This window comes from Danio aesculapii, chromosome 24, assembly GCF_903798145.1.
Source record: "Danio aesculapii chromosome 24, fDanAes4.1, whole genome shotgun sequence".
Taxonomy (NCBI): Eukaryota; Metazoa; Chordata; class Actinopteri; order Cypriniformes; family Danionidae; genus Danio; species Danio aesculapii.
The window spans coordinates 14,171,829-14,187,392 of NC_079458.1; the positions used below are offsets into that span (position 1 = coordinate 14,171,829).

At 35.6% G+C, this 15,564-nt stretch overlaps 1 protein-coding gene across 1 annotated transcript in view; it reads right to left on the bottom strand.

Moving 5' to 3' along the window:
- Nucleotides 1–14,980, bottom strand: part of ek1 (eph-like kinase 1) — a 117,477-nt gene extending 102,497 nt beyond the window's left edge. The window contains exon 1 of the mRNA XM_056450580.1: nt 14,775–14,980. Coding sequence (XP_056306555.1) covers nt 14,775–14,862 — 88 coding nt within the window. The 5' untranslated portion in view covers nt 14,863–14,980. The remainder of the gene's footprint in view (nt 1–14,774) is intronic.
- Nucleotides 14,981–15,564: the final 584 nt, after the last annotated feature.

Sequence of the window (15,564 nt, forward strand, 5' to 3'; positions counted from 1 at the left end):
ATAAAATGCCAATATTTCATGACTAAAATACATTTAGAATTCAATGCAGTCAGAATTATAGTAAAAAGGAAAACTATTATTACACCTAGACCCAGAATTCAGATTAATGATATCATTTCTTTTCACCAGCCATATTTATTTAACTTTCATCATCCTAAACAGGGTTACAGTCTTGTACAGGACCAGATCAATATCTGTGGTGTTTACTAGATTCACTGGTTAGAAACAGTAGAGGAAAAAGCTTTTTCTTCATCATTAGTTCCCAGTCACGCAACCGTGGATGTGGAAAATACTGAAACCCCCACGGAGATCTCAGCACCTCAGGGCAACAGATGAGATTAACTATTAACACTGGGAAGAGTGCGGTGGTCAGCAATCACCTCCAATGTAAACAGGGAACAGAAACTGAAAAATGGAAAAGGAGAAGGGTATGTTGAGAAAGAGAGAAGGAAAAGACAGATAAGCAGCTGGATAGACGTCCTTTGGGGAATTGAAAAGGACAATGGGGTCACTCATGCCCAGGAGTAGCCAATGTCAGGTACTTCTCAAGTATCCTTAAGAGGTAAATCAATCTATGAGGATGCTGTTCTTAACTCTCTGTAAATTTCTATACTATCATTGGGTGCTAAAAACACAATTCATTACAGTTCAACTCATCATAGGGCTGGGTGATATGGCAAAAATGCAATCTCGCAAATAGTTTACCTTATTGAACAATAATGATATATATTTTAATATAAGTTGTTAATGCTTCCAGATTTAAAAGCACCCCAACTATGACTGAAGCCACAAAAATTAGAAATGTATGAAAAATTGAAATGTATGAGCTTAACTTGACTGCCAAGGTAGAAATGCAACATAGAAATTTACAACTTTTAGTGTTTTGTAATTGTAATAAAATAACAATATCAAGAACGCATTTAGAAAAAGTCAGGATATTATAGTTATATGGGTTTTAATTTAACAAAGGTTATTAATTTACAATAAAAATACACATAACAACAAAAACAGAACAAACTTTCAATAGACATAATTACACATTTGTAAAAATACTTGTATATGGTTAAAAAATATAAGGACTCTTGGGTTTCTGGGGTACAAAATGCAGCGCCTGCAAAGCCTGATTTGTCAGTTTCCACAGCATCCACTCCAAGCATATCTATTGTAGAAGATTGGTATCGTACAGCTGTCTTGACAGAAGTGCTGGGGTGTTTTTGAAATGCAGTCAGCAGTTGCTGTCAGTCACTGCGTGTGTGGAGTCAGAGGTCTGCCCTACTGGGAGGTGGTTAAAAAGAGTCTCCATCCTGCCTCAACAGTCTGATGAGACCTGCCACAGAGATCTAGCCTGTCGGACATAACCATCACACTCATCTGACTCAATGCCCGAAAGATCAGCCATCCAGTTACAGCCGGACACCCATGAGCGGTCTCCTAATGTCCACTGACAAACCTGTTTAACACGTATGAATGAAGATGTTCTGCTATTTTCTAAGCATGTTTATGTGTATCCACTGCTGAACAGGTGAATTGATTGTTTTTGTTTGGTTTTTATGGCACTATCAAATGTTATCTTTTGAAGTTGTTGTAAATTATATTTCCTAGTTGGAAACTGGACATCAGTGACAATCTTATTTTGTTTTTATGGTGCCAACAAATGTTATCTTTTGGAGTTATGGTAAATAATAGTTGGTTAGACACTGGACATCAGTGACAGCCATATTTGCAACCTAAAAACTTGATTTTATGAACTGGAATATTGACTTAATTAAACAAAAATATCTTACCATTCGAGCTATATGCATTATAAATGTATATTTATACACACCTAAAATTTGCTGAACATTTTAGGTGTTTTACACTATGGAAAAGCCATTTTTTATGTAAATTTCTGAATCATCTACAAGAAGTTATCGTATATAATATTTTTATATGTTTACTAAAGAACGGAATGCTACATTATATTCTAAGACCATTAAATGTTGTCTATTATTTCCAAAATAAATCACTGAACCTGCAGTTTTTTATTATTTCCAACCACAAAGTACTTGAACATGTCAAATTCATAGTGCAGCATTTACTTTGTCAAAGGAAACTATTGGGAAATAATGAACTAAAACTTCAGACAGAGAAGATATTTACTCCTTTCAAATTTAGGTCTCATCTCAAAGGAAAATAATATGCTTTTGGGTTATGGATTATGACTTTGTGAAATGTTTACCATAGGTAATATCTGTCAAAATTAGGTCATGTTTCAACTGTGAAATAAAATAAATATTTAATAAAATAGTTTTTGAAAAAACTTTGCGTTTTGATGAACATTTTACAAACAAAAAGTCCTAATCAATAGAAGATATCTGTCAAATTTAGGTCTCATTTCAACTTTAAAATAAAATAAAATAAAATAAAAATGTTTTTGAAAAAACTGCGATATGGTGAACATTTTACAGACAAAACGTCATAATCAATAGATGATAAAATAAAGGGCGTCACGGTGGTGCAGTGGGTAGCACTATCACCTCACAGCAAGAAGGTCACTGGTTCGAGCCCTGGCTGGGTCAGTTGGCATTTCTGTGTGGAGTTTGCATGTTCTCTCCGTGTTGAGCTGGGTTTGCACCGGGTGCTCTGGTTTCCCCCACAAGTCCAAAGATATGTGCTATAGGTGAATTGAGTAAGCTAAAATGGCCATAGTGTATGTGTGTGAATGTAAGAGTGTATGGGTGTTTCTCAGTGTTGGGTTGCAGCTGGAAGGGCATCCAATGCGTAAAACATATGCTGGATAAGTTGGCAATTCATTCCGCTGTTCATTCCCTGATTAATAATGGGACTAAGTCGAAAAGAAAATGAAATAAAATAAAATAAAATGTTTATAAAAAAACAATGAACATTTTACAGACAAAAAGTCACAATCAATAGATGACATGACAAGCTCAACACTATAAGATTAACAAGCCTCAACTAAGACCAAAATCGCCACACAATCACTGCTGTCAGAACTACAGCATTATATGGCCAGATAACAGGCTTTGCCGAGATTTAATCATTCAATTAGACACACAAAAGAAGTCAAATTAAATATAAACAATACACACTAATAAATCATTATCCAAATAAACCACATTAAGAGTCAAAATGCTATAAATTACAGCTGACAGTGTCAATAAGACTTTACATTGTGATATTAATTTAAAAAAAAAATGACCCAGAGAAGAGAAGCACATCAGCTTGTGAATCCCAATGAGCACAAGGGCCATTTCCCAAACTAATAATGTGTGTAATGTGTGTCAGAAACGACTGACTGGCCATGCCAAGGTCAGTTTAATGATGGTGTAAACCGGCTGCTGTCATACATGGCATAAAATGGTGACCTGCGTGTTATTTAGAAGAAGACAGCAGGGAAGATGCTCTTGGGATACCTCATTATAAACACACACACACGGCCTGGACCACACCTGTGCATCGCTGTGGAGATGTACAAAAGACATAAAACTGGACTTCAAATCCCAGCGGCATGAAACAGGTTACAACAACACACTGCCTCAGCTCATAATTAGGGGGATTAAACGGGCCGAACAAGAATGACATCATCTTTGATCCTGTGGTTCATATTCATAACAACCCTTTATAATTAAAAATGATTAAAGTGATTGGCTTCTGAGAACTCAGTTGATGAATAAGATGTTGGCTGATGATGAAAACAACATCTACATCAAGCATGTGAAGTAATAAGCATAAACATCCAATGCACAAACTGCTTGAAGAGAAAGACACCCAGACATTATAATAATCATTTATTGTTCTGCAGAACATCAACGTAGTTAGTTGATTGTGACGTTTTTATAAGATTGTTGTTTTGCCTGTTTCCGTCCATAAAATGAAAGTAAATGGGACTCCGACTAGGGCTGCACAATATATCATTTCAGCATCGATATCACAATGTGATCATTCGCAATAGTCACATCGCAAGTCATCGCAATGTTGAGTCTGGATCATAATTTATTATTTTACAGGTGTTTGTTGAGGCCTGTGACTGTGTGAGGGTTTTAAAAGCATTCAGACCTAAGAAACTGTTCTGTTTTTACCTTTGACATTAACAACGATTCATTTTTTTGTTGAATTGTTTAAATAAAGAACATTATGCAGTATTATTTTACATTTGATTATTCAATTAATGTATACATTCTGTCTCCATGAAAAACAATAAAACACTTTGTAAAGTTTAATTTTAAACTAATTTCGAGAGGAGCACGTGCTCATGATTGACCCAGCTGGTCCACATTAGCTAATCATGATCCTCCAATTAAAGGATCCCAAGTCACTATATATAAATATATCCTCATTTCCTTTCTACAACTATCTTCGTCTGAAAGAAACCCCCCTCCTACCCTTCTTCCACCTTTATCCAGAATGGACAGCACGGTGGCTCAGTGACTAGCACTGTTGCCTCACAGCAAGAATACCAATGGCGTTGAGTCCTCGCTGGGCCATCTGGTATTTCTGTGCGGAGTTTGCATGTTCTCCCCGTGTCCGCGTGGGTTTCCTCCGAGTTCCCGGTTTCCTCCCACCATCCAAATGTGCTCTATTTTATAGATAAAATAAGCCTAAATCTTTTTCTAATGTCTTGCTCTCAGGAAGTTCGCCTTGGCCTCTGCAGCGGGGGAGTTTGCGATTGACCTGAGCTCAATCTCCCCTCGCCCTGCCTCCCAGAGGATCCCTTGAGCTCAGGGCTCTCTCCCGGGACAGCACGCCAAACAAGCTATGTATAAATCGTGAGCTAAGTGTAAACTCTTGAAATTAAATAAATACAAATCTTTTAATTTGTATCTTTTTCTTTGTTAAATATATCTATGCTTGTAGATTGTTTAAATGTAATTCTCATTAGATTATAAGTAGACTGTTAGGGTTGGGGTTGGGGTTAGGGTTGGTGTAAGTTGACATGTACTTGCAAAGTTTCGTATAATCAGTTAAATGTGTTGAAGGAGCAGTATTAACAGATATTAAGCAGACAGTTTACTAATACTCAAATGAGAATTAATTGGCATGAAGTTGCAATGCAACTTTTAGTCAACAAAATGTGCAATAGGGACCAAAAATAAAGTCTTACTAAGGCCCAGTCCCAATTCTATTTTTGTACCCCTACCGCTTCCCCTTCCCCCTTGAAACAGAGTGTGAAGTGGAAGGGCTTTAAGCTTTAAAATTTACCCATAGGAAATGGGACACCACTACAGCACCGACACACATCATCATATGTCATCCGAACTCTTGCTTCATATGAGATCAGACGATTGCAGTTATTCCAGTTGTGTTATTTTTGGTATTTATCATCAGGAAATCTCTGAAGGCATATATCATGTTATCATAATGATATAATGTGTCAATCAGATCGTAACTGTACTTGTGCATTTATACCGTAGCCATATTCATCTATGTAAAAACAACATTAACATTATACCAGACACTGTAAAAAGGTCATTCCCCGCCATTAGACTTTTCTGACAGGGTATTCGAGTGTCATTGAGTGTCAGAATGTTGTGGGACTGCTGTACAGGAATTAACATTGTGAATTATATATAGTGATATTTAGCAGTTTTTATTTTAGCTCTTTTTTACACATTACGTGGCTATGAATGTATTAAAACTTATGTTTGTTTGTTGTAAAAATTCATAATAATGACAAAAAAAAAATAATAATTTGTGCATCTCTTCCGTGTGCAGCTGTGCTAACTGTTGTATTCTGGGAATTTTTTTTACCCCTTGGTTTTGAGTGTGGTCCTGAAAAATCTTCGTTTCGAGGAGTATCTAGCCCTTCCCCTTAGACCTACGCCTTCAAGCTAAAGAGAATTGGGACACCCTTGCCCTTTCATGTGAATGCGCAAAACGACGGGTAGGAGTTAGGGGAAGGGGAAGGGCTAAGGGGTAGAATTGGATTAGGGCCTAAATATCGCATTATGTTTTTCCAATATCATGCAGACCTTGTTCCGACCATCAAAATGGCCATTTCAGATGGACTTCAACATTTGAACGTCTTGTTGAACTATTCAGATCATTTCAAAATATCGCGAAAAAAGGCCTTTTTTTTCCTTTTATGACGAAATTGATTTTTCAAATTGACCAAAATGAGACTTCAAAGATCTTAGATGTCAGTTAATAGTAACATTGATGTATAAACAAACTAGGTATTTCTATTTTTAGTTCCCAACTGCTTTTTTTTTCTTTTTTTTTTTTTAAATTGTCAGGGACCTAGACTGCAGCTCCGCACAGAAAGTTGGGCCAGAGGAAAAATGGTCGTTCCCAACTGAGCCTGGTTTCTCTCTACGTTTTTTTCCTTGACTTTGGTCAATTGGTGAAGTTTTGTTCCTCGCCACTGGCTTGCTTGGTTTAGGACTTGTGGTGCTGCACATCGATAAATTTGCTCTTTACTGTTTGGACTTTCAGCAGTGAAAATTAAACCACACTGAACTAAACTGAAAGTCAACTCTGAAGACTGGACTGACACAGTTTCAATTTACTAGAACTTCTAAGTTAAGCTGATTTGACATAGTCAACATTGCAAAAGCGCTATAGGAATAAAGACGAATTGAATTGAACTAAATTGAATTTTAAATCTACTGTATGACTACTGTCTACTTTTTATCCACTGTCTACTGCAGTTAAAATATTTATCTCAGTTGCTGGTGAAATTCTAGTATGTTTAATATTTAAAGCAATTTACGATTTTATTACTAAAAAATGTTTTTATAAAAAATTTTCTCCTTGATTTTATATCAATAGTGTAACACACTGGACAAAAAGTAATCTAAGAGTAATTAAAAAGTGCTTTGAAAATTTTTTTTTTTACAATCTAGATTACAATACTACATACAATTTTCATCATGTAATTTGTAATTAATAATGAAATACAATTTGTAAATTATTTACTCAGTATAGGTTGAAATCGGCTTGTCTCTAAACCTTACATTAATACAACTATTGACTTTCTAGATACATAATAAATACACTCAAAAATGACTTTTCTTTAAAAGGGGGCACAACTGAATTGTTTAATGTTCAATAAACTTAAATTTCTAAAAACTATAAAGGTAACTCAATCGATTTGTGTTGGGACAACATGAAGGAATTGTGTGGAACCCAGCATTTTTTACAGCGTAGAACAATATTTGTTAAATATAATCCCACCTCTATTTTTTTAAATGCATTTAAAATTTATTAATATGCAATTTACAAACCAGATTTAAAATTCCTGAGGTGTTGGCTTGTGCAAAACTATCATGTGTTTGCAAAATAATTTTCATTAGATGGGTAAAAATAATCTTCCAAATTAAGCACAAATCTTATTAAACTGCTTTTTCGCTGCACAATTCATGACCACAGCAACCCAGAGACCAAAATGTAATACTTAGCATTCAGTTTCGATCCCAAATGAGGAATTTTCATAAAACAGATTTAAGCAATTTTAACATACCTTTTTAACTTCAATCAAATGGAAAAATATCTTGTCATATACACATGAAACAGCTTTTTTTTTTTCCAGAATGAGTCTCTAAGCAATTACGCCTCGCATTAACCAAATGCAGGGGTCCAATCCAATAAAACCTCCCAGGAATCATAGCGCACGGGCTTCAAACCCCCAGGAGGGCAGACCATCACTGATAAGCGTAGTGCTGTTAATGAGATACGCACAACAGGATTCACACCGTCTCGCGCATTAGAAAACATTAAGGCTGAATATTGGGAAGAGAGAGTAGAGAGCATATTAATGAAGGTGAAGAAGTGGGCCGCACAATAACCACAGATCAAAGCCTTTGTCGGGCTAAAAGGGTCTCATAAATGTAAATGCAAAAGGGATCAGTTTTAATCAAGTCTCATTACTTTACCAGAATTCGAAATGTCTTAAATGCAAACATGCAAAACCTTTGTACAAAATGGCTGATAAAACCATAGACGGAGGGTGAACAAATTCCAGGGTAAGGCTAAGATATGTGCTGCCCTTAAATGCATTTAAAAGATTTGCTACAGACCAAGAAGAGGTTTCAACAAAAGCACCGCCTATCAACAAACGTCTACTATATTCAACAAATGACCTCTGGTAATATAGTAATTGATTTAACAAGTGACGTTTTTGAGTATCCAACCCTTTTGTAAAAAAATAAATAAATTGCAAAAATGTGTCAAGAATCTGAAATCATTCACTTTGTCACGAGGCCAATCGAAAACTGAACTTGTAATTCAGCAATAAATATATAAATATAAGCATTTTTAAACTGTGATTCTGACACAAATTTATTATTATTATTATTATTATTATTATTATTATTATTATTATTATTATTGAACTAGAAACAACAAAAAACGACCATGAAAATATGACAACATAAACTAGGTGTTTATTTGCATTATCACAGGCTGTGGTAAAGTTATTGGCAATTAAATTAGAGGCAACCATTGTGGAGTAAAGATGATCCAGTAGCCATTAACTAGCATGAGTAATTGTTTGTTTAAATTAGATTTATATTATAACAAAATACAAATTAAAACATAATTTAAAATCTTGACTTCGTGACATTATGCTGCATTAATCACCCCTGCACAAAACACTTTGCACAATTAAAATGCAAAATCATTATCCAGTCATTATGCAGATCAGTAATGATGACGAGTGAAGAATGTAGTTTCAAAAGTAAGTTTCTAATGCAACCAAATAATCTATAGGCCTACATTTGATGAAATAAAGTAAAGTACAAGTATACTGAATCATGCCCATTTATGAAAAATTAAGTTTATGCTTGAGAACTGCAAATAAGCAGTGTAATAAACTCAAAACTACGCTTAAAAAAACGCATATAAATAAATAACTCATATTTTCACATTACTTTCCTTAAAAAGTAATTAAGTAACACATCTGTAGGCCTATTACTGTTCCCCCAACACTGCAAATAAGATCAATATATTGTGTAAGATCAACATATAATGTCCTGTTATATTTTTCAGACCTTTGAAATGAAAAATGAGTTCTCCAAACGATCGCCTAAACAAGGCAAGACTAGGCAAGACTACCACGTTACAACTACCTAAATAAGGCATTTCATTTAATGCTGAAAACAAATTAGACCAGAATACTATATTATTATACCTCTCTTGTAATACTCATTTGTCATTTTATTACTTATGTCATTGACCAGCAAATCAGAAACGTCCGCTGGCCAGCACTTTTGGTTTCGTTTTCAGAGTTTCTGCTAACTCCAGTCAAAAACAGCGCTCATCAGAGCAAAGTGTGGAGTTGGACAGTTCCATTTTTGTGCGTAGAGGGGCTTTAAATTTGATTGACAAACTTACAAAAACTAAAGTGTTCTTTTAATCATCAACATCATATTCCACCTTACACCCGTTACATGTTTCAATGCAGTTTTTTTCTTTGCTGCATGGTCTCTGGCCAGGGGGAGGCTAAGCCTTCCCCAGCCTTACACACGCTCCGCCTATGGATAAAACACAATGCCCTTTGACCCCCTGACAGATCTTCTGCCTTTAATTGACAAGTATGATAGTATGAGATGAGATCTGGATGAATAGGACTAAAAATGTATTGTGTATTATTTTAGAAATTCCATAAAATGTTCATTGATGTTTTGGACCCAATTGACTTTTAACTTAAAAAGAGCTTAATATATGTAAACAGAATGTGCTACACAAATATTTCTTCAACAAAACAATGAAGATTACATTTCTAACCAAGTTTCTAACCAGGTGTTACGTTAGTTATAACTTAAAACATCCATACTGACACTAAAGGGGGTGGAGTAACAACTTCTTTAGAGAAAAATCTGCATAATTTTGTGCAAATTATATGCACATGATTTTAAATAGAACTACTGAACTACACTGTTCCAATTTACTATGACCTTTTATGTGAAGCTGCTTTGACACAATCTACATTGTATAAGCGCTATACAAATAAAGGTGAATTGAATTGAATTGAAAAAATTCAATATTAGTTGTTGTAAAGACATGCACTTGCTTTCCATATTACTAGAAATATATATAAAGAGCACTGTAACTAAAGGAAGATGCACAACGGAGTTGAGGACCCACGTGCAGTATTTATTATACAGAGAATGGTCAGGCAGGCAATGGTCAATAAAAGGAACAAACGGGTACATAAAGGGCAATCCAAAAAAGTAGTCGATACACAGGCAAAGAGTTAAGAAAGAGAAACAAAGCAAGGGTCAGGAAACACGGCACAGAAAGTCAAAACGAGGAAAACACTTCATAGTGTACAAAAAAAAGACTCAGCAATGTGTGTGTGCAAGTGTGGTGTATAAATAGTCCGTGTAATGAGCCAGCTTGAACAAGAACAGGTGTGAGGGAGGTGCATGACAGGATTTGTAGTTAATCTGGTGACAGGATTGTAGTCCAAGTGAAAGTGAATGTTTATCAGCAATCAGCAAGTCTGGATCTTTGGTGATCATGACAAGCACATATAGGGCCTATATTTCCTTGTGCCAAATATTATTGAGAATATTCCATATTCTCTTCTAAAACATGAAACCACTAATATAATTATTATTATTATTATTAAATAGGCTAATGCAGAAATGTTCAACTTCTAGCCAATAGGCCAATGTCGTATACACTACAGATACATTTCTTAATAAATAGCCTACTGAATTATAACCATTAACATTGATGTATCCTTTATATGTTTTGTTTTCACAAGCTTTGAAGACTTGACATAGATTCCGCCTTTAAAACAACAAATCAATTAACCATGTTTATAACAAAGAAACTTGCAACCTAAGTTGGCTAAGGATGGTTTTCGGAAACGCACCCCAGATCAGAGAGATAAAAATCACAGATATGCTCAAGTCAAGGAAAACAGCTCAACAATAAATAAATTGTTTTATTAAGGAGATTCATATAGTGTTAAACCGGTGGAACTCAAACCTGCTCTCCATCCCTATTTCACAGCATTCATAAGCCTCATCCTGAAATGCCACAGGCACTGAGACTCGTTCTGCCACATGAGCCGTCTGATCCGTAGCGGTGTGGTGCAGCTGGGGGCGATAAGGTCTAAGGTGTGCCATTCAGAACAGCAGGAGTCAGGAATAGAAATAGCTCTCCTGTTAATGGATTTGACTCATAGTTCTAGATAAAAACAGCTCTGGGAATTTAAGTTGACTCTTTCAACTGAATCAATCAACAATTTCACTGGAAATATGTGCCTGTATCTACAGTATATTTATGCTAAACTTAGAAATCATCACTGAGATTTCAGGTTGAAATAACCACTAGGGAGAGCAAAAAGGGCACAACACAAATTTTTTATGCTCTTTGCCATAGTAAAACCATTTGAAACTTTTACCATTTGAAAATCACTAGGGCTGCATGGATCAAAAAAACTATTAATATTGACACCTCTAATATATATATATATATATATATATATATATATATATATATATATATATATATATATATATATATATATATATATGATAATTCTTTGTACAGTACAACTATTATACATGGTCATATACTGTAGAAAAAAAGGCATTTTGGCCCCTCCTTTAATTGCATTTTTGGGTAAAGTGAAATTTCACATCTGATAAGTGATAATGCCTCTATGTAAAATGGCAAATTTTATGAAAGCTGTGAGTCTATGCAACATTTTTAAAAGCTAAAACCACAATGGTGGACTACAGGACCACAAGAGCAAGAATGTTTAGTGCTTTTTTACAAAATGACATCACAAAATAATAGCCTCTCGGCAAAATACCGCAACATTACTTTCGATGTGTAAAAAAAAGAAAATGTCTTAGTTTCTAGTTCAATGTTGTAAAATGTGTCCCAAGTTCACAACGGAATAATATGTTGCGCCGAGATGGCATCACTGCTGCAACCAATTAGACCTTTAATTGTATCTTCGGTATAATAGCAGTCGACCATTTGAAGTGTTCGTACACAAAACCTTCTTTCTACCATCTAGACAGGAAAATAACCAATACCCTCAAAAAACAAAAAGGAAAGCTACAGGTTAGACTAATCAACAGACTTCCTCGGACGACCCGCGAACAACAGAGATGCAAATTTATGTCAGTAGCTAAGAGATGGTGAGAGGGAGAGTGAAAGAACGAGAGCAAAACAGAGCCTCTGAGCACAGCTGAATTGAACAGAAAAAGTGTTTTCTCATGCTAATTTCCCTGCCGGAGCGCTGGGGACGGAAACAAAAGCAAACGAGAAACCATCACTAAATGCAGTAAGAACGTGCACAAAAGACGAGCTAATGAGAGGGACCTTAGCGCTAACAAGAAAAACAAGAGGGCAGCGGAAGGCACTTATTAAAAATGAGAAGATCTTTATACAGAATAAAAAGGTTGTCACAGGTGCCTATGCTTTCGATTTACAAATAGTTAAACAACTCTAGAGCAATGGTTCTTCTCAGATGGCTTCAGTCAAGAATCTGGATTTTACAACTAAATGGCAACCCAATGTTGCATCAGAAGTACAGCTTTAGTTTAAGCCAAATGACATGCAAAAATTATTAGCCATATGTATTTTAATTCAGATATCATTTACTTAGACTGGCTAACACCTTAACGCTAACTAGAAAAACAAGAGGGGGCTTATTAAAAACATGAAGATCTTTATACAGTGTGAAAAAAGGTTGTCACTGGTGCCTATGCTTTTGATTTACAAATAGTTAAACAACTCTAGAGCAATGGTTCTTCTCAGTCAAGCATCTGGATTTTACAACTAAATGGCAACCCAATGTTGCATCAGCTTTAAGCCAAATCACATTCAAACATTATTAGCCATACATGTATTTCAATTAAGATATTGTCTACTTAGACTGGCTAACACCTTCAATGAAGTAATACATATATATTTTCTATTTAACTTTGCTAAGTATGCTAACTATGCTACAAAAACAATCCCTAGTTTTTGATAGACAGGTATTTTCAATTTATTTACCCATTTATTTGTATATGGGACCTTGTTTTCTGCTCCAACTTTTGAAAATTTAGTTTAAGCTTTAACAAAGAGACTTTTATTGACCCTTTTAGTCATTTAGACACATCAAACAATGTATTGTATAAAAACAGATTATATATAAAAAATAAATCCATATGCAACACATTCTTTGTCCTTTTTCTAAGCTAGTACTTTTTACAAGCCCTTTTTAAGTGAATTTAAAAACTTTGTTGCAACATCTTGGTCTTTATTATCTCCAGAGGGGTGTAAATATCCAAGCACTGCAGTAATGGCTTCCAAAAACAGAGAATGTGCTGAGGAAGTCAGTCATTTGGACCCTGAATAGAAAACCAACATAGTCGTTAACATTAAATATGTGCTGATGTGTTTCAGTTTGGCCAGAAGACAGATATCAAGCATATGTCGATATGGGAAAAGTGTACCATTCCTAATGTAGAAAATGCTTACAAGGCACAAAAAAACTCCAGAACAAAAACTTAATGAACATTTCATCGACACAGAAGTAGATCTGCTCTCATCACAAATGTTCACAGAATCACATTGTAAAATCACCTCAGGGATACCACCATCTGGTGGGTAGAGGAAATGCATACCTCTAAAACAACTGCAATTTACACAGGTACAAACGACAAAAGGGACGCTAAAATTTGCTAGAATGTGCTAAAGATGAAAGAACATGAGCACAAAATGATTTAGACTTTACTCACACCACTGTCAAAAGTGTGTTTGAATTTCCCGAAGCTTCCTGTCAGCCAAAGACATGTCAGCTCTACACAAAATCCTATCTGATAGATTCCGCCTAAATGTGTATTAAACCCACCATTGAACCTTCCTTTTGACAGGAGCACAATGGGTGGCTTAATCCTAATCTCATAACAATGAAGAGAAAACCCGTTTTAATCCAGTGAGGTTAATTTATTGTCTGATTTTTGAAGGCTCGGAGGGAAATAAGTCGTAAACTGACATCCTAGAACATTTAAGTCCAAGTGAAACTCATCTATGATATTTAAGATGACAATACAGCGGTTTAAATCACAAATATCAGGGTTTCACTTGACTTCTCAGATTAGAAATATACTGATTTTTCCTACATACAAAGCACTAAAATAGTAGACTTGTTCAAAGAAGTTGGATCAGGTTCAAGGGTCGAAATGTATGATATATTGGTCTGGCTAGGTTAGAATAGTAAGTCTCTGTGGGAGCAGCTCTCTCTGATCTCTCCTAATTAATTGTTTAATTAAGCAAATGAGTGTCTCACATCCATTTGTCACTGCTCACGGCACAGCCAGCTTACCCATCCCTGGCAATTCTACAAAGACTACACAAACCACACAAATACAGCTTTTTATTATGAATTTCCTCAAAAGCAGCCTACTGTCAGTTGTTTTAGACTTTATTAAATATTATGTATACTTATTTAAACCATACACCTGTGACAAACTACCACAATTTGTTTGTATTTTCAAAACAAACTACCACAAGTTCCTAAATATAACTTTCTAGCACTATAACGTTATATTGAAGTCAAAAACACATCCATGTTTTCATTCAACTGATCCCAAAAATGCAAAGTGAAATTACTCGATCGCTCGTCAAATGATCACTAAATTAGTTCATCATTATCCTAAACTCCTGAACTCCAAATATGAAAAAATGCTATCACTAATGCATATCTTATCTTTAAACATCATATAAACAAACGTAGCAACATGCATTTGCCGGGTTCACTCACGATTTAAAATCCACTAACATCCAAAGCGCACGAACATGACAGCGATTGTATGCCTTACCTTCATTATCAGGATAATTCCTCAAGGCTTGACACAGCACTAGTATGTGAAAAGAAGCAAGGAAAGAGTAAATCCTAAAGAGAGCCATTTTCAGGCGGCACCACGCGCCCGCATCCCTGTGCGTAAACTTGGGCTGATGAGCCGGTGGCTGCGCTGGAGAACTGAGCTGAGCTGGAAAGGAAACTGCGCGCCTGTTTGAAGCAGGATCCGACACTGGCGCGAGCTGTTCTCTGTGGCCACAGCCTGCTGGATGAAGGGGCGTCACGCGTGTGTGAGCGTGGCGTCAAAAGTAGGCGTGTACGAGCGCGTGTGGCGTGGAGAAAGACGTTTATTTAAATTTGTTTGTCAAAATTGTACAAAATTAATTCTTAATGTCTGGGGATTAGATAGATAGATAGATAGATAGATAGATAGATAGATAGATAGATAGATAGATAGATAGATAGATAGATAGATAGATAGATAGATAGATAGATAGATAGATAGATAGATAGATAGATAGATAGATAGATAGATAGATAGATAGATAGATAGATAGATAGATAGATTGTTGGACATGGATGGAGGGAAGGACAGAAGGAGGGACTGAAAAATGGATGGATGGCCAGTGTTGGGTAGATGGGAAGTTGGGTAGATGGATGAATGAGTGAATGTATGTTTAAGTGGGTCAGGAAATGGTTGGATGGATCTACAGAGAGCTAGATAAATGGGTAGATGAATGAGTGCATGGATGGATGTGTGAGTGTGTTAGATGTGTGTGTTGGTTGACAGATGAAAAATGGATATACTT